Source organism: Eucyclogobius newberryi, unplaced genomic scaffold (assembly GCF_026437365.1).
Source record: "Eucyclogobius newberryi isolate DKJ021-1_F unplaced genomic scaffold, fEucNew1.0.hap1 SCAF_9, whole genome shotgun sequence".
Classification (NCBI taxonomy): domain Eukaryota; kingdom Metazoa; phylum Chordata; class Actinopteri; order Gobiiformes; family Gobiidae; genus Eucyclogobius; species Eucyclogobius newberryi.
Genome location: NW_027316532.1, coordinates 30,835,628 through 30,858,337, shown reverse-complemented (window position 1 = coordinate 30,858,337; position 22,710 = coordinate 30,835,628). Strand labels below are relative to the sequence as shown.

The window sequence follows — 22,710 nt, the reverse complement described above, 5'->3', positions numbered from 1 at the left end:
CTCATTGCACTCATTTCTGCACGGCCTGTTCCTCGATAACGATGAAGAAAAATAAATGTAATCATTCAATGCAATCGTTCTTCATGTTTCACATGGCTGCGTCGTTGGCATGAAGGACTGGATACAGTTTAGCAGGAGATTCTCCAGCTCTGTAAGGGCTGAACGCTGAACGAAAGACTGGAGTGTCTCATGGGAGCAAATGAGGAGACAGAGAAGAGCCAGCGTGCAGTAAAAGCCAACGAGGACTGCTAGAGAATATAATTTATCACTGCATGTTGCTACGAGACCGACTCCGGCTCCTGCCAAATCGCTCATGTGAGAGGCCATTGCAGAATCGTAGTATTTTGTGTTACAAATGGAGCAAAGGGAAAAGCTATTAACTTTAACAGCTAACAATACCACAATCAAAATGTGTCTAGTCGAGCAAGTGTCAGTATACTCTATAAAACTATTTACAATTTATGTGGATTTTTCTGTTAATTTGATCACAATTACATTTTCTGCTGTGGAATTCTGTTTTATTACTGTCACAGATTAATTTTGACATCCAGTTTAGGCTTGTTCTATTTTCTGTTTGAGATTAAGAATGAAAAGCTAAAAAGTTGTAATTATTTTCATTGAATATATTGTTTTATTGCTGAAATGTTAGAGTTGAAGTTCTTGATTGTTTATAGGAGGCCAGAGCCAGTGGCAAGTGTCATCCATGCATTCTTTTTTGACAATTATTTCACAAACTTAATGAATGAAACACTATTGTACGACATTGGGCAACTGTGCACTCACATATTCACACACTAAATCTCATTAGACAAAGTCCGAGAGGCTCAGTCATTTCCCTTGTGCAACTGAACCCTGCATGCCGCAAATGTCATAGGGACTAAGACACACAAACACACACACGAACAGAGGAAAATGGAGAATATCAGAGGAAATGAATGTTGAACTTGAGATTATGACAGAGCATGAAAGGCAGGGGAGAAAAAGAAAACGTCTCCTGCAAAGCGGAGCGAGGTCGCAAGGAGATAACTCTGAAAGACCAGAGAAAAGACCCTTAATGCTCTAATGCTTCACTCACCTGGAATCTGGATCACATTACTTTATGCCTTAACTAAATTCGGATAATACATACAGTACATGAGGCTGCTGTAGCTCAATAGCCTTACCTTGTCTTGCGTGCCAGTCTCTCCTACTTTCTCTTTGAATGTCTGGGACAAGAACACACATCAGACGATCCAATCACAGCTTATTTGTAACATGTGTCTCTCAAATGCAGCAAGACATCTCCTCTCAATTATTCTTGTGGTATTATTTGAACAGAAAGGAGTCATTTGGTGAAAAAAGAAGAAAAAAGAATGAATAATCCAGCTGACTGACAGGTGACTGTACAGCCTGTCTGTCCTTCACTGTAGTGTTAGTCCTGCTGGTCAGCTGAGCAATAGCATGAGGGAATGTTTTTAAATGACTGACAATATCAGAATTAGATAGATTGAAAGTTGCTTGGCATCTTATTTGGCAGCTTAGTTAATTACTTAAAAAAAAGGCCCAGATGCCTGAAGTGAACTACAGCGAATGAACCTTTTGTACGAGAAATCCAAATCCAGAGAACCAGACACAGTGGCATGAACAATCAAATATGAACTGGTGTTATTCTTTCATATTTTAGTGGATGGTGAGCCACGGAATCTTATCAACACAAAAAGCGTGTCATGACTCAAAAGAAGGTTGAAAAACACTGCTCTGGATTTCTCTCTTATTCTCTCTCATGTGCCTCTTCTCATATGGATGTGTCATTCTCCTTTTGTGGTCAGAAATAATGTCTTAGCTAAAAAGCCCAGTCCATTTCCTCTTAAAGTCTGCGCTCCATGCCGTCAGTTTGGCCCCCGTACTTTGGCCCCAAAGTCTGTTGTCCAGGTGCTCCTGTTCCACATTCACACCACCTCAGTCCTGCTGCTCTTTAGGGCGCCTGCCAACTCTGATCCCACTGTCAAACTTTGGAAAGACTATCACAATAAACACCATCTTCGGCTCATCTTCTGTTTGTTGGCGTAACAAACTGCAATGAACTCTGAAAACTGCAAACCAAAAGTAGAAAACAGAGTAACACAAGCACATGTCTGTTGTGCAGGGTTATTTGACTAGAATAGTGGTTAGCTGTGTATACCGCTACAAACATACTTAACCCCTTTTGCCTTTAACAGTTTGCTTTAACCTTATTAACTATTTAGTTTCTCTTGTTTTGTCCAGTTCAGTCGTGTAACATCCGCTGTATGAACGGAGGCAGCTGTGCGGAGGACTCCTGCGCGTGTGCGAAGGGCTACACCGGGAACCACTGTGGACAACGTAAGTACATCTTTCGGGAACTCTTTTCACTAGACTCACTTGTGCCGGAAGACTTCAAAGTTCAGTTGTCATCTCTTATAGCCGTCTGTGAGAACGGCTGCCAGAACGGTGGGCGCTGCATCGGACCCAGCAGATGTGCCTGTGTCTATGGTTTCACTGGCCCGCAGTGCGAGAGAGGTGAGAGCCATTCTTCTATTCTGTCTCCACTTCAAATGCAATGTTTTCAACACATTTGCCTTTATCTTTGTTACGTTCACTACTGTCAGTCCCAGTTAATTATATCAACCTTAATCCAAACGATTTGCATATGATGAGATGAAATTAAATCTGTACCAGAAGTGGGAATATAGTTCATCACCTTTTCTTAACCTAAACCTCTCACATTTTTCCTGTTTTGTGTCTTAAAAAAACTGCTCTGAAACAGCCATTCCAAGCCTGTAATTTCACCTACTTTTTCTCTCTTGCACTCTTTCTAAGTACATATCATCAGTTTTCCCCAAGCCTATTTCCCACAGTGTGAAAACCCCTTATTGTAACACTCAATTTATTGTAACTGTATGTCCGCCTTCCCCTTCTCCATCACTCATCCTCTAGGAACAGTGTAGTGCTGTTTTTCTTGGTTTGAGTTGTTGGAGAGAAGACACGATTCTAAAAAACACACAGGACTCCACTGATAGAAGAGACAGTGTGAAGGACGTTTCCTGATGAGGAGGGTCTGAGGAGACTGAAACTAAAAAAGGACTTGCAGCTGTGTAAATACAATGGGAAAACATTGTAAACGCTACATTTGCAGGGATTTGTGAGGCAGCGAGGTACTAACAGTGAATGTTAAGTAAAGTACTGTAACTACAAATACATTATTTCTCAAGTAAAAGTGAACAATCCTTTCTCATAATATTGGGAAATGTAAGTTAAAAAATCTGCATAATTTGGTCCTCTTTGGGCCAGGACTCTCCCATCAAAGATTATGATTAAGTGAGTTAAGTGACTGAGTTGAAGTATTATTTGTAATAGTTGTATTAATGGTCTTAGTACAACTATTTAGCACTACTTCTTACTCCTATTTCATGTTGTAATTACTACAAAAACTAACCAAAAGTAAATAAATATTTGTACTTTGTCTAAACACTTGGGGTTTGAGCGTTAGTGTAAGAAAAGCCATTAAGTTAATAGATTTACAATGTGATCTGGTGAGAAAAGTGCTGATGAAGGCGGATCACGGAATACTTCCATAACGCTGTCACCATCTACAGTTAAACTGGGTGTGTATGTGGCCCCAGAATATACAGTATGAGCAGTATGAAACCAGTTCACAGAAAACAAGAGTATTCTGTACTATTGTTCTATAAAATGTCCCACTGCTGTTAGCTAACCTTTCGTGTACAACAAGCCTCTTCCATCTCTATGCCCTATTACAAGTGCAAATGTCTCTGTATTCACTCCATTGCACTTTCACAGTGTAGTTGAACATGTGTTGTCTTTGCTCTACCCTGTTCAAATGCTGCTTGGGCCGTTCTGTGGCGCTCTGCTATCCCACTGTGGTCAGTCCCAAAGGCAAGCTGTGGTTTAGTCCAGACCAAATAAAACCAGCAGAGGAACAGATTTGCCCCACGGCCAGCTGACGTCAAGGGCATGTTGATATTGTGAAAGCGAAGGAAGTGGTGCTATTTGTGGCCCATTGATTGTAGCGGCAACGGAGAAAGACGGGACAGATGTATTGTAGAGCTGAGGGGAATATAAAATTATGAATATTCATCATTATGCTAGAAAATGTCAAGAGTTTACAGAAGAAACAATACACATTCTGCGTGTGGAGGTCAAGAGTTCTGTTCACAGTCAAAGTTGTAGTTGTATCTACCAAGCCTGGGTAAAAAAGGGTTGGTTTGTGTCTGGAAAGGGCAACGATGTGAAAAAACCTGGCTGATTCTATTCATTTTAACAAGCAGTATGTTTTTTGTAGGCTAGACAAAACTCGCAACATGACAAATCTGGCCCCTGTGACTTTGGCTTGACGTGTAATCCATCTAAAGCTATATTTGACGCACAGAAAACCCATCAATTAAATCTTAATGTATGCTGGGATTTTCTCAGGCTGTACGTGTGTTTTCCATATGTTCCACTGGTTTGCGAGACCTACATTGAACTGCGCAAAGCCACACGTTTTAATCCTCGTCTGGAAAGGCTTTGCTAACACAATGCACCCTTTTGCTACAAGCGCCAAATGAAACTTCCATATGAGGCGTAATTAGTAACGTCACAATTCATGTCCCGGATTAGGAGCCTGCATTAATAACCGGCACTATTTTCCTGACTAAACAACAACTGTAGCTGCTGCGATTTGAAATGTGACTTTTGTGAAAATGTGGAACAAGTTGGCTTTGATCTGATTAGAAATGCCATGATTTGTGGCACGTTTAAAACAACACTACAAAGCGCGTCCCTTGAGTGCAGGGCTTGTTGACGGAGCCTGGAGCCCACTTACTTGTACTCTGTGTCTGGTTTAGTGCACATTATTGTTCTGTTGCTTAGAAGTGGACGTTTCCCAGGACCAAAGAGCTGCACAAGTCAAGATAACCTTTCCAAAACAATGAAATGGGAAAAGTAGTGACAGAGAGTTTGCAGACATTGTGCTGAAAGTTATTTAAAAAATGCCAGGTTTGTATGCTCACGTTCAACCCGACTGTTAATGGGAGATTTTGTGATATTGCAACGGCCTTATCTCGCCATTCTCCCATAGTCTTTGTGTGTTTTTAGCCACTTTACTCTTTGGTGTAAACAAAAGGACACAAGCCCATCGAGGAAAGAGGAAAAAGGATATTTCAAGGCTCTTGATAATGGTTTCGATAAGACTGACAGGGTTTGCTTTGCTTGGCAGCGATAAACTTCCCACACGTACACATGCTTTCTAACAGAGAGGGCCCACACGTTTGAATTATTTATTTAGATCAGCGCAAACCCAACAAAGAACGCACAAACAAGCAAAGCACGAGTCCAACCATGTGACGTGACCAGGCCACAAATCCAGTTATATTTGGCTATTGCTTCACTGGCGACCAACAGGGAAATGTAAAAGCTGAAGAAAGCCACAGACGGCAATAATTTCCCCTGTTTATGTTACTTTTTGTCAGTGAAAAGCCATATAAATGATAATGGTTTCATCTTCATGTAATCAACTCATATTTCACAGCCCATATCTTGCAGCTCTCCCTTTCGCACGTCGTAAAATACTGGTGTGGTTATTTATGTATTCTTTGGAGAGATTTTCGTGGGTTCGGACTCATCTTACAAACCCCGACTTATACTGTATGAGCAAGTGTGACCGAAGCAATAAAACACTAATGGAATGTTGACAATTCCACTTAAAAATCTTCCCATTCCAACGAGATTTAGGCATTTTCATCATGAACTCCACCACATTCCATCTTCTTCAAAGTGACTTCATGACAGGAGAAGGCTTAACCAGCTTTGATGATGTTTAAGCAGTTTATGGGACTGGCCAAGCTGCAAAAACATAATATGTGAAAAGGGCTGTTCCCAATAAAAGGGTCTGTGTGTTTAATGTGATGTAAACTGGTCTGGGGCAAAGGTCATGAGACTATTCCTGGAACACACTGCGTAAAAAAGCATGAAAAATATGGACATGTCAGTGTTTGTGAATGAACCAGTGTTGTCATGATATTAAGAATTCAGACTTGATTTTGATATTAATAATTGATTATTTTTATAAAGGTGTTTGTACAATACAATGTGTACATGCCAATAGACCAAAATCTGATTATTATCTGTTTTAAGGAACTTAAAGATGAATTAATGGCACAATGAGTAACTTTTAACCAAAAAATATATATTATTTGCTTTGTTTTTTTTTAATTGCACTAAAATCTACATTTGAAAAACCTTTGTCCTTGAAAAGTATTTATTTATTTTTATCTTTATTATTTTTCCCCTCCATCCCTTGTTGGGTAATGGGAGGTTTTGTCTATGGGAGTTTTTGTTTATAGGAGATCTTCTACTGAGAGTGTTTTTCAAACTTCCTTTAAGTGATCTGTTCTTTTCTTCTGTATCTACCTCTGTATCTACCTGCGTTGCATCAATGAAATTTCCCCATGTGAGGACAATAAAGGAATATCTTATCTTATCTCATCTTATCTTATCTTATCTTATATGGCAATAAATGCTGTTTCTTTAGTTCCACTGTGAGGCATTAAACTGATCCATCTCCCTGAAGAATGTTCTGAATTATGGTTCTCACCGTCTATTTCCGTGGACTTATGTAGGTGACTTTCCACCTCCAGAATGTTACATATTCTGCCTTTAAATTATGTGCGTAATCAGAGGGATCATGATCAGAAAGAAAGGAGATGATTCAGCTGTTTACATATCATTTTGATAAACTTAGAACAAAATAAAATCCCTGTAGTACTTCACTGTGTGGTCTTATACTAGTTCTGATAAACAAGATCATTGCAAAACTCAGTAAAGGACAAATTTAGATATTTGTGCGTCGTTTCATCAGTATTGTTACCTGTTCAAATGAGTTTGTTTCGGTTCTTGTCTCAGTAGTTTTTTGGATGAAGAGCGGAAAGAGGATTCCTTTGATCTGTTGGCCAATTTGGACACTAATTGGTCCAAATTGTTTCCGAATGCGGTCAGCAGGATGTTGAACAGTCCTCCTGTCCCTGTCGGTCTGTGTCCCCGATCTCACATGGCCCATAGATTTACAGACTTACACACACAAGGCCTGCAGAGGACCTCCGTTTGTGTGGCTCTAAAAACACACATCATTCAGACTTTAGTTTGGCCGATGCAACGTTTTTTATTTGATTTTTGTTTTTAAATCTGTACTATCCACTGTTTATTGTATGTATGTTTTAATGTGCACCGCGTGGCTTCTGTGTAATAATAACCCCTACATGTGCTGTTGAGACATTGAGTATGAGCTGCTTTTCCACAGGCTCTAGTGGTCAGATATTAGGGCACATTATTTGTTATTTTAGATTTCCTTCAATCTATGGTAACTGCAATATGGTTCTGTGAGCAAATGCAAATAACTTGAGAATGTGTGTGGTTGTAGGACAAAGCCAAAGATAATAAACTCAGCCACTAAGGGCCAGTGAAAGGCTTGATCTGTGGGAAATCAAGGTTTTGTTTCTCAATAATGTGCTATTATCTTGAGAATTCGGTGTGTTAAATCTATATTTTGTCACGCAGTATCCTTTCACTTTTACGTGCAGGTGCTTGGACGACTGGCAGACTGTTTTACCACAATCCTTTTTCTCATCTTTCTGATCCAGCTCCGCGCTCTGTGTCTCTGCCAACCAGACTCCATACGGATATGAGATCAACACCTGGGGGTCATTTAGTGGGCAGAAAGAAGCAAAGGCAGATGAGCAGGCGCAAAACCAGCCATGTTTTTCATGCTCACGTTGACCTTCTTTTAAATCCTACCAAACAATTTTACACTGCTCAAGAAAGAAACTCATATGAACAACTAGAAACAACTCCCTACTCCCCATTATAGGAACACGTCGACTATGAATTTGTCTCAAGGAAACAAAATATTATAGACTTTTTATTGAGGACTATATTGGGACTGGGGTTGTAAAATAAGACTTCCACCACTTTTGAGCCCGATGTGTTTAAAAGTAGGAACATCCAAATGATTTCGGAGTGAAATCATTGTGTGCGATTGCTCAAGTGTGTGTAACATGATTATTTACCATCAAACACAAGCGCCGCACTGGCAGCGCCATCATGCAATTACGTTCTTTTGTTTCTGCAATGGCTTTGGAGGGGAGTTAAAGAGTTAGTGCCGACTCAACGTGCCTCGAGAACTACCGCTAAGACTTCAATTGCTTTAATTGTCTCAGATGTATTCATAAAGGACCTGCACTTCAAAACCAAACCGAAAAGCATAATGTGCCAATTTAGTCGTGCTACCAGCGCCTCGTCTCCTCACAGATGCTTTCCTTGTAAAAAAGTATCTGCTTGTAAACGCTGTTCTTTATTTCCTGGTTTTGGACCTGCAGTTGATATAATTAAAGTGATGTGTTTAAAAGTACAATGAGTCATTACTCATTGTACTAAATCATTGCGTTTCTCTGCCAGTTTTCTTCCACATCCGTACTCGTTTGCGTTTTATTGTTCTGTTCTTTGTTTCATCCGAGTAAAACTACTGGCCATATTGGATTATTGGAATTTAAATTAATAATAAAGCATAAGGGATGTGGAACGTTTATCAGTCACAAATAGGGATGTCACTATATAACATTTTAGAGTTGCGATTATTGTGGAAAAATACCACGATTACTGCGAAACAACAAACAACAAATACATCTTTCTTTGCAACATCAAACTTTCTGAATGATAAAAATAAAATTAATGTGACAAAAACAGCCAGATAAAAAGTTATTTACCTTTTAATGTATTTTTGAGACTATTTATTGAATTAAACTGGTCACAATTTGTATTTATTTCATTGTATTACGTATATTAAGACCTGAAAATGATCGATTAACCAACCAAGTTTCCAAACCGAATCAGATTATCTTCATTGCAAACAAAGACAAAAGACGATAAAAACAATGTCAGCAAATAAACAATGTCTAACCTTTGGCTTATTTTGTTGCTGCAGACTACAGGACGGGCCCCTGCTTCACTCAGGTCAACAATCAGATGTGTCAGGGGCAGCTCAGTGGCATCGTGTGCACCAAAACGCTGTGCTGTGCCACCATCGGCCGTGCCTGGGGCCATCCGTGCGAGCAGTGTCCCGCCCAGCCACACCCGTGCAGGAGAGGCTTCATCCCCAACATTCGCACTGGAGCGTGTCAAGGTCAGCGCCACGACACCAACTACACCTCCAAACACCACCGCGACACCACCGCAGCACGTTCTGAGAGAGCCACACACGATCACAAGTATTACTTTAGCCGTCATCGTGTCAGCTGCAGCTACGACCACAACATCCTCCAACTTGTACTGACAGCACTGGGCACGCTTGTATGAGGACACAGGGTGCAGTCGCTTGTTCTCTTAGCAGTAATCGTAAGCACAACAGCAGTCTATGTGGTCTCTTCGTCTCAGTAAGTGGTTGTGTTGGCTGTTTTTTGAAGAAAATGATGGTGATCTTGATTCTGGTAATGGTGATTTAATAGTTTGTTATCAATTGTTGCGAGTAAAATGACTAAAAATGACCTCAACCTTTTGCGCTTTTGTGTTTCATTTTATGGTTCACTAATGTTTTGTGCGATACTTGAGACATTTACAGAAAAATTTTAGCTCATTCCGGATGCATTAAAATATAGTATATCTGAATATCGGTATTGAGATATCGATATTGTGTTGAAATGCTGTTCACATTTTCCTTACCCCCAGTTGAGAAACACTGCGTTAGATGACAATGGCAAGACTAAAAATGTAAATGAAATCTACTTTACTATCTTTAATATCCCCCTGTTTGAGATGGTTGATATAACACGCAGATGACATTATTCATATTTAGGGCTATGTGGGAAATAAGGGTAAACTATTAATACAAGGTTGTAATTTAATCAAAATCAGATATTTGATAACCCTTTTAAAATCATAATAATGTATATTATTTACATGCTCTGGTTAGATTTTATGGCTCAAGTGACAGATCATTTACCACTGAACTACATTTTTTCCCCAAATTAACTAAATCTATAAAAATACAATACCTTTTGCTTTATGTTGTCCAAGTAGTTACTTTACAATTATTAGGTTATATATTTGACCATTAACAGTTACATATGTTGATGTCTAATTGAATTATCTTATTATTTGTCATTATACTTTTTGATTTGAGATGTTTTCTAGAAGTTTTTCTGTCACATTTCACTGTTGAGAAAAGTAGAATTGCTCTTTCACTCCTTTCCTAACTTTAAGACATAGTTTTTCCGGGGCTCGTCTTTTTCTCTCTCACACTAAATCTATCTCAGAGCTGGAGAGCCTCAAGCAGTGTCTCATTGGCAGCAGTACAAAGCACACATGACCATGAATCCAAATGTAGAGGATTGCTGTCCAGGCCTCACATCAGGAAGCCGGCTGCACCGCGCTCCTCGCTCTCTGCTTATTTTCACCACTAACCTTTGACATAGAGAGTTTAATGTGACTTTCACTTTGGACTGAACTGTCATTCCTGAAACAGACATTGGAGTGTAATAAAATTTACAATCTGAAATTTACAGTAACCAGGATTTCCAGATTTTCACTGTCTTCCTATTGACCTTATTCCGCCCCGCCCACTTCTCCCTCTTTTTGCCACAGATCAGCACTTCAGTTTTAATCGCACTTATGGAACTCTATTCACTTAAGTGTAGAATGAAAGTCTCGCCGCTAAAATGTGCTATAAAGTAGATTTCTTGTGTAAAATATTTAATGTTCTTGTGCAACAAGTCAACAATAAACAGAAAAGGACTTTTTAGTTTGTGTAGAATTTATTTTCTCTGGAGGACGGCAGCCCTATGTTAACTAATACAACCAGAAGACGGATTCCGTTATATGGCCCAAGCGGGCTTCTGGAATAAGGTGAATACAGAAGACTGTGACTCAGAAGCAGTTTTGGTCATTTAGATTGTGACTAACATAGTCATTTCCTGAACCTTTTTCTAGATGTGGCAACAGATTAGAAGCCATTGGTCAGTTTTCTTCTAGTCAGAGCAAAATGAAGATTCAAAGAATGTTGTGACCTGTGTTGCATGTTTTGTCTCTTTCTCGTTGACAGATGTGGACGAGTGCCAGGCCGTACCAGGGCTGTGTGCCGGAGGGAACTGCATCAACACTGTGGGCTCGTACGAGTGCAAATGTCCCGCTGGCCACCGGCAGAGCGAAACCAGCCATAAGTGTGAAGGTGAGTCACGTCTGGCCACATAATATTATATGAGGCAGCAATTTGTCCGGTTTAGGGATAATGACATCAATTTGCTGTAAGTCACAGTCAATTGAATTTGAACTTCAGCAGTGAATGCTGTTTGTGTATTTACAAGATCAAAATGACGTGTGCGGGTCCAGAACAATGTCCAGATGCCCTTTTTCTGTTTTTCTGATTGGTTTTAGTGTTAGTTTCATTATTAACAGTTACACAAGAAGTGAGGTGTGAGGTTTGGACTAGTCTTAGTCAGGGCATTGTATCAAAACCGTTGTAAGACAAGGCTTACTACATAGCAGAAACTATGAAATAACTAAATTAATTTAGTCAGCTCTTGCCTTGCCTTTTGTACTGTACTGTTGAATTAGATTAGATTCACTCATCCATCTTATATCACTTATCTGTGCCCAGAGGAAGCATCTGGGCAAAGAGGCCCAGACAAACACAAGCTCAGCTGTAAAACGTTGTCCCTCTAGTGTCCCAGTGTTTCCCAGGGCTCCTGACAGGACAGGTCCAGAGCATCTGGGAGGCGTTCAAGGGGAATTCAGAACCAATAACTGAGTGATCTCATCTGACTCCTCCCGATATGGAGGAGCAGTGGCCCTTCTTTGAGCTCCTTCAAGGTGACTTTACTATCCCTGAGGGAGTGACCAGTCACACTGCAGAGGAACTCCATCATTACTGATTCTATCTTTGATCTTGACTATTTACAGCCAAGAGCTCAGAGAACTGTTGTAAAATGACACAGTTAAATTGAGATCATTAAACCAACAGAGAAAAAGCTAAGATCCCACATTTTATTATTGGATAATAAAGGGAAAGCATATGAGGGCCATATAAGATATGACAATGTCTTAAAGCGTGTAGAAGAAAAAAGACCCTCCTGAGGCCACGCGTGCAGCAGAGAAGACCTCCATCATAATGTGGTGACGTGCTGGAATTTTAACAATGCCCCGGCCAAACAGTGTGAAAGTTACACACGCAGAAGTTGTGTCTTTTGGCCCAAAGCCGATGATTTCATGGTCTTTAGGGAGCAGCACTGTGCAAGAGAAGACTGCCAATAGACGTACAGTACAGCTCACTGTACTCACTGGATTCTTTAAAATTCTGAGATATTAATTCGTTTTTTACATCCAAAATTCTACTAAGGAGAACCTTTATTGCTCAATAAAGAGAGCATTTCCAAATAGGTATTTTGGGACAGGTTTTAGTTACCGGTACTCCTGATAGGAGGTTTTATGTAGTAACAGATTTCACTTGTAATTCTGTATATTTACTTTACAGGAACAATAACTCATTAAAACTCATAACTCATAGAACTACCTCAGATTCAATAGTAGTGTTGACTGTGACACCAGCGATTTATGTTAGAGCCATTAAAACAGGAAATTCAGACAATGACTTCACCAAATTCACTGTATTCATTGGAAACACTTTCAGTTGTGGTTTGGGTAAATGCCCCAGGACTTACGGTAAAGAGAACGTCTCAAGAATGTGCCATTTTTTCGGTAAAACTGTAGAAATAAAGCAGAATTTACTGAAAGCATGTGTAGCCACTTTGAGTCATCTAACCATCACCAAGACAAATGACCTTGAAACCGTGAACTACGAGCAGCTTGTGATTCATACTCAGGATATTACGACTCAAAACACACACGGGTCTGATCGCTGTGTTTAAGTTTATACTCACATCATTGCCTTTATGCATTGCTCAATTGCATTTGTCAGATTCAATCACAATAAATGTTCATTTGAGACATTTGTATTAAAAAAAAAGAATGTGGAAGGCTTACAATTTGATCTTTAGCCGTGTTTTCAGAAGATCTATTTTAGTGCTATAAAAATATTATTCCTTACATTCTTGAGCAAATCCCTTCAACTATACTGTTTTTTAATAACATATGTGGATCAAAATGAAAACAAACATGGAGATATCTGTCTTTGCATATTCACATTATAAATAACAGACAGGAAAAGATTCAACATTAATGAATAGACGTTAAAGAGAGAACAAATACATGTTATACCAGTATAAACGGTGAATTACATTACAATAATACACAGTACATGTAGAATTTGTCATGACACAATGCAGTATTCTCTATGTTGAATCAGCCGGCGCCGTTTTTAAGCTCGTCTTTCTGACTCGTAGGAACTCAATGGCTATCATTTGTTGACATCTAGTCTCCATCCGTGACTAACACTGAGTGAGAGCAGAATAGTCCTCTGTTTATAAAGCCAAAACGCCGGCAGGAGACCGAAATCTGACAAACAAATCTGCAAATGTAGTTCCTTTGGGTTCGTTTTAGAGAAATAGTATCTTTTAGTTAATTCACATTGAAACCAGTGGAGATAAAGAACGGTCATGGGTTGCGACTAGTTTTATGACCTGCTCTTAGCTTCAGGATCAGCTTAACAGTCCTGCCCTGCCCCCGCCTTTCTTCTTTCTGCTTCTCCTTATTTGCCCTCTTTAAGTACAGTGTTTTGGCTGAATAGCAGTTGTTAGTGTTGCACAGAAAAATGCTTATGGCACGTTGGAGACTTTCCTATTAGAGCGTGGACCTCACAGAGTCTGCACAAACACACTAAATATTTACCTAAAAACATTAGCAGAAATCTTCTTAATTTAATGCTGCTGTTTGTAGGAGTCTGCTGTATACATTTCAATTAGATGACCAATTTCCCTTCATCAACAAATTGTCATGAGAAATGGACATGCCTTATTTTCTTTTAAAGGGCCAATAATGTATGAACAACGTCAGCTCTAAGAACCGTAATTACGCCCCACAGTGGAACAGTAATGCCAAAATAAAGGGTGACACATCGTAAACCCCATTACTTTTTGGAGCAGGTCTTTGGGTAAGCCTCGTCATGGAGAAAAGGGGCCCCAATAACGCGTTTAAGTGCCGCCATAAAGTTTGCCACACAGCCAAACCCCATGTCTAGGTAACGTGAGGCTCCCACCAGCCTGGATACCGCCCAGAAAACTGTCAAGGACTGCGTATGCTACAGCAATGTTTGATTTTATTGGGAATTTCAGTCATTATTACTAACAGAGAGAGAGAGGCAACGCAGCATTAGACTTTTACTTAACAAATGTTGGGAAAACTCCTTTTACATTTTACCATTGCTCTTCAGGCCGGTGTTGAATAATAGAAATGATGCAGGTCATTGTGTGCCTGGAGTAGGACTGGCCGATCATGATGGAAAAGAGAACGCTTGCGATAACGATATAAATGAAGATATATCCGCGGCTGCTTAATGGTGGCTTTTCATAATAACTTACTTGTTTCGGGCTATATATAGTTATTGGCGTCTTATCTTAATTTAATTCTCTGCAGAGCTTCCACCGTCAGTGCTTTTGTTGCTAAATCAGCTGCAGTGTACAATCAATTATATAACAATACTATAGGCCTTTATGATAATTAATTAAACGACTTATTGTTCAATAAATGATAGATGGAAGAATATTTTTGGGGGTTCAATTGTGTATAATTTTTTGTTGCAATAGGTGGGAAATTGTTGCACCGGTAATTTTTTTTATAAGATTCCTAAACTACTGGCAATGTTTTTAAACAATATTGTACATTTAAAAATGGGTCTTTCGGGATTATCCTGCTTTGGGGTTATCGTTTCAGAGGTATGTAGTTTAATATTGTTTATCGTGATATTTTCTGTAGCAATAAATTTCATATCATCCTTGTATATAAAAAATATCTCTACAGAAATGCAGTTAAGCCCAGCCCAAGTTTGGAGGCAAATCTTTTACGTTTCAACATGCCGGGTATTCAATATCTGGGCATTCAAAAGGTCTGGACTCAAGATCAATCAAACTATTTGTTGATACGGCTAATGTTAAAGACTTTATATGATAGACTATACAATGCGCAACAGATGTATGTATGTTATGGCGTATTTATGTCTTGTATTTCAGATATTGACGAGTGCAGCAGCATCCCCGGAGTGTGCGACGGAGGCGAGTGCACGAACACAGCTGGGAGCTACGTGTGCACCTGTCCACGAGGCTACATCACCAGCACCGACGGCTCCAGATGTGTCGGTGAGTGCCACACAGACGCCTCACCGTGCCCTTCATTAGTGCGTTTCCTCTGCTGCCGGCCAACTAAACAGCCTACATCTGGAGAGCTACACATTCTCCTTCATCACGGCTTCCTCTGAGTTATGTTCGGATGAGTCAAGCTGCCTGTGGTCGCCATGTGCAGCAAACACACGCTCACGCACTGGAGTAGGCCTTGACAAGATTAAGCTGCGCCAACGCTGCTGCCCCAGTGCATGACATTAAACACTTCCACGTGCATCTGACCAATCCGCACTCAAATGCTTCCAGGTGTCGATATGATATGTTTCAAAATGGAAGTCTCGAATGTTTCCAGTTGTATTGATCATCACAAAACCTCTTCTAGACTAGTTGTGTAGTTCTGTTAAGACAGTAAGTCGATTAATCAGTCAAAGGTTTATTAGTCGATTTGACCATTTTGACTAGTCAGCTAATACTTTTTATTGGAATAACAGCAGAAATGAGAAGGTTAGAAGGTAGTTAGTTTGAGTGTTAGGAGTGAATCGTGACACTGTTTGCATAATGTTATCACGTCTTGTAAATGCAGTTCGCGACTGATGCATGGTCAGATCACCTTTTTATTGATTGATGCACAAAACGTATCTTTACTCCACCAAGAATTCCTTTTGTGAAGTTTTAAATCCAGACGTGTCGAAGTTTTGTCCTTGCTCATTTAATATGTTGAATAATGTAGAATACTGTAACCATCTGCCTTCTTTTGGTCAAGCTGTGTGATGCTAAATGAGTTACAGGTCAAAACAAATATAATTAATTTCTATAACCAACCTCTTGAATATGAACGAACATAGCATGACATATAATGTGTTTTTATGTTCTTTTTGCCATATTGACCTTCCTCACTTCCAAAGCCAATGCTCTTCTAAGGTGGTTGTTGATGGGAAAGTTACAATATCTGCTCACTATCCATCCATCCATCCATCCATCTTCTTCCCTTTTCTCCGGGGCCAGGTCATGGGGACAGTATGAGCAGGGACTCCCAGACTTCCCTCTCCCCAGACACTTCCTCCAACTACACCGGGGGGATCCCGAGGCGTTCCCAGGCCAGCCGAGAGACATACTCTCTAGCGTGTCCTGGGTCTTCCCCAGGGCCTCTTCCTAGTTGGACATACCCGAAAACCCCTCCCCAGGTCTGACTTACACAGCTCCTGCTCCGGTCATACAGGGAGCAAAGGGACCCCGTACTCCCGGAGCAACCCCCAAAGGACACCCCAAGGGACACGGTCGAAAGCCTTCTCCAGATCCACAAAGCACATGTGGACTGGTTGGGCAAACTCCCATGAACCCTTGAGCACCCGATGGAGAGTAAAGAGCTGGTCCAGTGTTGCATGACCAGGATGAAAACAACTCTGCTCCTCCTGACTCTTAGTTGCCACCGGGGTTCCCAACAGACCCTCACAATACGCTTGGGTCTGCCAAGTCTGTCCGGCTTCCTCCTCTACCAGCGGATCCAACTCACCAACAGGTGGTGATCGGTTGACAGCTCTTCCCCTCTCTTCACCGGAGGTCCGATGACACAACGACAAAGTCGATCATTGATCTCCGGCTTAGTCCTGGTGCCACGTGCACTGATGGACACGCTTGAACATGGTGTTCGTTATGGACGATCCATGACTAGGACAGAAGTCCAATAACTGAACACCGCCCGGGTTCAGATCGGGGAGGCCGTTCCTCCCGATCACTCCTCTCCAGGTGTCACTGTTGTTGCCCATGTGGCCATTTAAGACCCCCAGTACTTTCCCCTGGACCTCTGGGAGACTGTCTGCTTACCATATTATTTAAATGATACATTCAGTTGTGAGCCACAATGGGGTTTCTGTGTTTTGGAAAATGAGCAATGGAATAAAAAATACCCCAAATACACTCATTGTGAAAACACATCACAACAAGTCAAAGTTAATTGTATCAGCTACACATGTTGTACACAAACAGCCAGTTGTGTGACCTCAGGTAGTCTGTGTGCAAGCATGTCATGTGGTCGCTTGTTTAGCTTCAAGTCACACACATGGAGCTGCTTAAGAAGAAGCACAGAGCAAGGGGAGGCAAGACAAAAACAAAAGATGAAGCCAAGGTGATCCCATGTGGAACACCCCCTTAGCAAGGAATAAGTGTGCTTTTCTGTTGCCACAAATGTACTGATATTTGGTGGAAATAAACTACACGTACACCTATACAAGTCAAAGAAACGTGGCCACATCATTACTAAACTGCCCTACATGTGCAGTTGTCTTTTGGACACCTTTATATTAGAACAGTGGTATATTAGAACAGGGGTGTCCAAAATCCATCCTGCTAAATTGGCCTAAACAACCAAAAGTTGTACAGACCTAGTATTAATGTTCCAAGTCTTATTAAAGGTGTGGAAGCACATCAAATCTACATCTAATGCCATTTGTGGCCCTCCGCTCTGTATGCTTCAAAGTGCAGCCCTCAGTGAAGTTAGAACAATCATAAACATCTTTTCAGTTTTAGCTACCTACATTGAGCTAATGTTTTCATTTCACTGTCCACTAGATAGTAGTTTCTTAAATCATGTTTTTTATTGTACATTTTACACATACTCAGTAAAATATATACATCAAACTTTTGTTACATATTTGTTGGAAACTTATAACGGAATAATTTTCTTGGAGACTGTGATAAAATGTAAAAAAGATGATCATACTAGTGCCTAAACACTCACTTGTAAATCTCATGTAAAGTCAATTATTTGGCCTGATGAAAGTTTTGGCCTATTTTGTCTTCATGGACCCATGTGGAGTTGAGTGAAAGAAATGATGGATTTACTCCAAAGTCCAAAGTAAAAAACATGTTGGCTTGGCATTTGTCCATTTTAGATGATATAGTGTCTGTCTTTTTACATCAAACCCGAATGGAATATCTTTTATATTAAGTGCTATTCTTCGAAAATGTATCATTGCTTAAAAACTCGACTCTTTCCACTCAGTTTGTTGTCACATCTGGTTCAGTTGTGCATTTTTGTGCATCATCAGTTCTGTCATTTTCCCATCTGGATCTTCCCTTTCCACTTTGTCAAATGTGGTTCCAAGTTGGTCAGAATATCCACATTTTTTATCTTTCTTATCGCAAGTTCCATTTTGCAAAAGGAAGGCCATGCAGAACCAGATTTAGCAAAAAGCATGAATGATCGAATCTTGGAGCTCCGCCGGTGTGAACAGAGACAGCAGTTGTTGGGGGTTGTCACGGTAATAGGAGCATAATGCCTCGTCACACTGTGAAACTCGGACCTGTCCAGTGAGTTAGTCTGTAAAAACACCTACCCAAATGAAAGCATATGCTGCGAAACTGAAGCAACACTAGCACCCGAGCCCACGTCTGGATCTAATTTAAGTCATCATCATTCTCATCAGCAGCCACCCTCCTCCCCACCGCCCTCCTCGGCCCCCCCGTGCCTCCAGCCCAGCTTGTTCCTATGGGATGTATTTACTGTAGGCTGCACTCCCCGTGTAGAAAGTGTGTAGAAAAGCTATGTGTGTTTTGTACGGTATTTGTTCCCAGACGTAGTGAAAGCCCTCGTGTTGTATCTAATTGGCAGGAATTGCTCCAGATGGAACTGATTAATTCCAGACTGCTTGCTCATTAGTAAGATAATCGACTTGTACACCCCCCAGCAGCCTATTTCATTTCTATTTTCTTTTTTTTTTTTTTTTTTTATTATATACTTTTGGATTGTGGCTTCAACCAGCACACATGAGCTCTCCTCCTCCTTCTTCCATTGACTCCTTACACACTCTCTTTGAAGGCCACCCCCAGCTCCTGACCCATTGACCTCTGCCCAGAAAACTGGAGCAAACAAGAGCCCATTTTGGAAGCCCTCAGATACTTACAGTGAGCCGAGACCGCATGTAACCTTTCTCACTCCCATAAAGCAACTTCCTGTGTGTTAGCGACCTTTTAACACACACGTGAGGCCTGCACCTTTACACACATTGACATGAGAACAGTTGTTTCCTCAAAGTATGGTGTTACAGTACTTTTGACACCATAAAGCGCATGGTAGCAGTCAGTCACGCAAGCTAAAAACAAGTCGAATAGTGACCAGGACTCCCTGTAAAATAGTTACGGAAGTTCAATGAAAATCTGCAGTGGTTAACAATGTGACTAACTGACTATTCTCCAAAGGGTAACTACAAGACTCAAATATATGTCTATATATGTCAGCTCTGGTAATAACAAGAAACTGATATTGTTTTTTTTGGTTCCAGTACCGATATTGATACCTGGGCTTTGAATAAATGCCGATACCCAATACCAAACGATTATTGGAGATGATCCTAACATGGTATCAAAACTCTTCCTATAATGCTAGGAGTTCTTATTGTGAAAAAAGGCTGATAATATTGTTAATGCACTTTACAGTCGGTTTACAACAGCAATTCTTTTTTTTTTTAATATGTGGGTTGTAATAAAAAAGAAAAGTGAATAAATTCTGGACATTTTGAGCTTCAAAATGAGGTGTTGCACGTCCATATTTACCAAGTCAAAATTAGTACAAATTCATTTGTCGTAATCGGGGTGTCAGACCAGCACCGATATTGATTGTGATATCAGTGTCTATCGGTGCATCTCTAATAACCTTTGTCCAGTGTAAACTTGCTCACACCCAAAGACTTCAAATACAAAAGAAGAGACACAAATGACCAACTGTGCTTTCTCACATTTGTTTCGCAGATCAGCGCGTGGGCACCTGTTTCTCCGCGCTGGCAAATGGCCGTTGTGCTGCTGAGTTGACGGGACAGTACACCAAAATGCAGTGCTGCTGTGACACGGGACGCTGTTGGGCTTTGGGCGTGATCCCAGAGATGTGTCCTGTCCGGGGCTCTGGTGAGTGAAATGAATACAGAAGAATGTGCTACGGAGCCAAAACCCGCTGTCTAACGACCAACAGCATCTGTGAAGAATCACCCCAAATGACAGGGATTGCATTTTTTAGCTACAATCCTCTTTGTTGTAATAAACACGCTGGTTAACAGTTGACATGGGATTTGGCAGTAAATAAAGCCAGTATAAATGGACGTTCCACGAAAATGTAACACAAATGCAAAGCTTCAGGAGTGATGTCATTTGGTTACGCCATGTGTTTGACAGTGACAGAAGTGCATGAATTAAATCATAGACACAGAACCAAATGCTGCCATTGTGTCCACACTGAAGAATATGAATATTGTACCGTATTATTTTGCTCTTTTTACTATGATTATATATGAGACCTCAACTAAATTTGAATTTCCTTCAGATCTTTTTAAAATATCTATCCATCTATTTAATTATCTAACTTTCAATGAAATTATATGACTATGTTGGTCAGTGGCTTGGCATTTAACCAACTGCGACTGCTGTTGTAAATTTGGTCTCTACAAAAGTACAGTCTTATGTGCATGATGCGACTATAACATTATACGTAGCTTAGTCATAGAGTAATTACAGTCACATGTGTTTCTTTATGTTGGTCTTGTGCAGATGAGTTCAGGCGCCTGTGCATTGTGGGCGTCCCTCAAGGCCACGGTCTCCCTCACGTCTACCCCAATGGGCACTTCCCCAATGGCAACGGCAATGGAAACGGCAATGGCTTTCACTATGGTTACAAGTTCCCCAGCCTCCCCAACGGTAACGGCAATGGGGGCAACGGCGGAGGAGGGGGCTTCGGAGGGAACGGAGGTGGTTTCAATGGGAATGGAGGCAACGGAGGAGGTCTAAACCACCAGCAAATTGGTTCGTCTTCGCTGCCTGAGTGAATAATTAAACCACAATTCAGAGTTTATTTTGCGGTTAAATTGAGTCTCCATTTGCAGGCACTGTGTCTGTGAATGACACGGTCGACGTATGCAAGCACTTTACAAATCTGTGTTTGAACGGACGCTGCATCCCCACCCTGAACAGCTATCGATGTGAATGTAACATGGGATACAAACAGGACATACGCGGAGAGTGTATTGGTAAGACGCACTTTCTACAGAGAACTAATATGAGCTATATTTATTTGCCCAATATTTGGATAAATTAGAAAAGTCAAACAACTAATATTGGTTGACTAATTGAAGAAGTGAGTTATCATTGACTGAAGTTATTTTAATGTTCATTGTTTTGGACACAATACTAACTCGATTTTGATGCTAATGAAAAGGTTTGATGAAACTTGGGCTAAATCATAGTCTATACGCAGACTCAACAAATGTGCAGAGAGAAAAGGCTTTATAACTCAGACAAAGCGGTAATTGTAAAAGAAAGTGTTTTGATGAAAAGTGTGTTCTATTAAGATCTCCTGAAGTGGCATCACTTTAGCTTTATTTGGGCCTTGTGTGACCTACAATTTTTACACAATTACTGGTATGTAGTCTCTTTAATGTTGATGAAGTCCACTCTAAAGCCATTTAGCAAAGGTCTACCGTTCTTTCTTAGATCAGTATTCATACTAGTTCAAAGAGTGTCTCATTTTGAGTCTAGTTTTTATCTCTCTCTTATTATCAAGTATTGATTCTCTAGTTCACAGTGTAGAAGAGAGCTGGGTAAATTCACCTTTGATTTCATGCATTACACTGCCACCTTTTGGCTGTTCAGAGGAAATCTGCACAGTTATGAGAGATTATAAGACTAATATTGTGAAACTTGACCAGATGTGGATGAATGTGTGAGCAATCCTTGTATCAACGGAGACTGCGCCAACACCCCCGGGTCTTATCACTGCAAGTGTCATGAAGGTTACCAGGGGACCCCCACCAAACAAGCCTGCATTGGTATGTCTGACTTTACTTTTACAAGCCATTATTGCTGTAATGTAATCCCATGCTCTTTTGATATAAATTAATTGAATTCATCTTAATGACTGACATTTAATTTGGTCTGTTCCTAGTGTTTATTTGACCTAAAGACTATAAACAATCTTAATTGTCTCCTTGGTTCTTCCTTTGCCTGTAGACATTGATGAATGTATTGTGAACGGAGTAATGTGCCGCAATGGTCGCTGTGTCAACACCGAGGGAAGTTTTCAGTGCATCTGCAACGCCGGCTTCGAGCTGACTCCTGACGGAAAGAACTGCATTGGTAAGAAAAGAAAAACAACCATAACAGTTGATAACTAATGCAAAATGAATGATAACTTTTAATGAAGCCTCTTAACTCATGATGTGGTTTGACCTCTTTTTCAGATCATGATGAATGTGCAACCACCAACATGTGTCTCAATGGAATGTGCATTAATGAAGATGGAAGCTTTAAATGTATTTGTAAACCTGGTTTTGCCCTGGCATCTAATGGACGCTACTGCACTGGTATGTTAGACAGTTTTAAGTTGTAAAAGCGGCAAATGTATACAGCAGATTGTGTTCAAACACCAACATTAGGTTTAAGGGACAATAAAAGCAAT

The 22,710-nt window shown here is 40.4% G+C and overlaps 1 protein-coding gene across 1 annotated transcript in view; it reads left to right on the top strand.

Moving 5' to 3' along the window:
- fbn2b (fibrillin 2b) overlaps positions 1–22,710 on the top strand; it is a 51,361-nt gene that overhangs the window by 13,680 nt on the left and 14,971 nt on the right. The window contains exons 5-15 of the mRNA XM_072439533.1: positions 2,245–2,340; positions 2,422–2,517; positions 8,975–9,172; positions 11,087–11,212; positions 15,165–15,290; positions 20,019–20,171; positions 20,808–21,059; positions 21,140–21,283; positions 21,962–22,081; positions 22,263–22,388; positions 22,493–22,615. Coding sequence (XP_072295634.1) covers positions 2,245–2,340; positions 2,422–2,517; positions 8,975–9,172; positions 11,087–11,212; positions 15,165–15,290; positions 20,019–20,171; positions 20,808–21,059; positions 21,140–21,283; positions 21,962–22,081; positions 22,263–22,388; positions 22,493–22,615 — 1,560 coding nt within the window. The remainder of the gene's footprint in view (positions 1–2,244; positions 2,341–2,421; positions 2,518–8,974; positions 9,173–11,086; positions 11,213–15,164; positions 15,291–20,018; positions 20,172–20,807; positions 21,060–21,139; positions 21,284–21,961; positions 22,082–22,262; positions 22,389–22,492; positions 22,616–22,710) is intronic.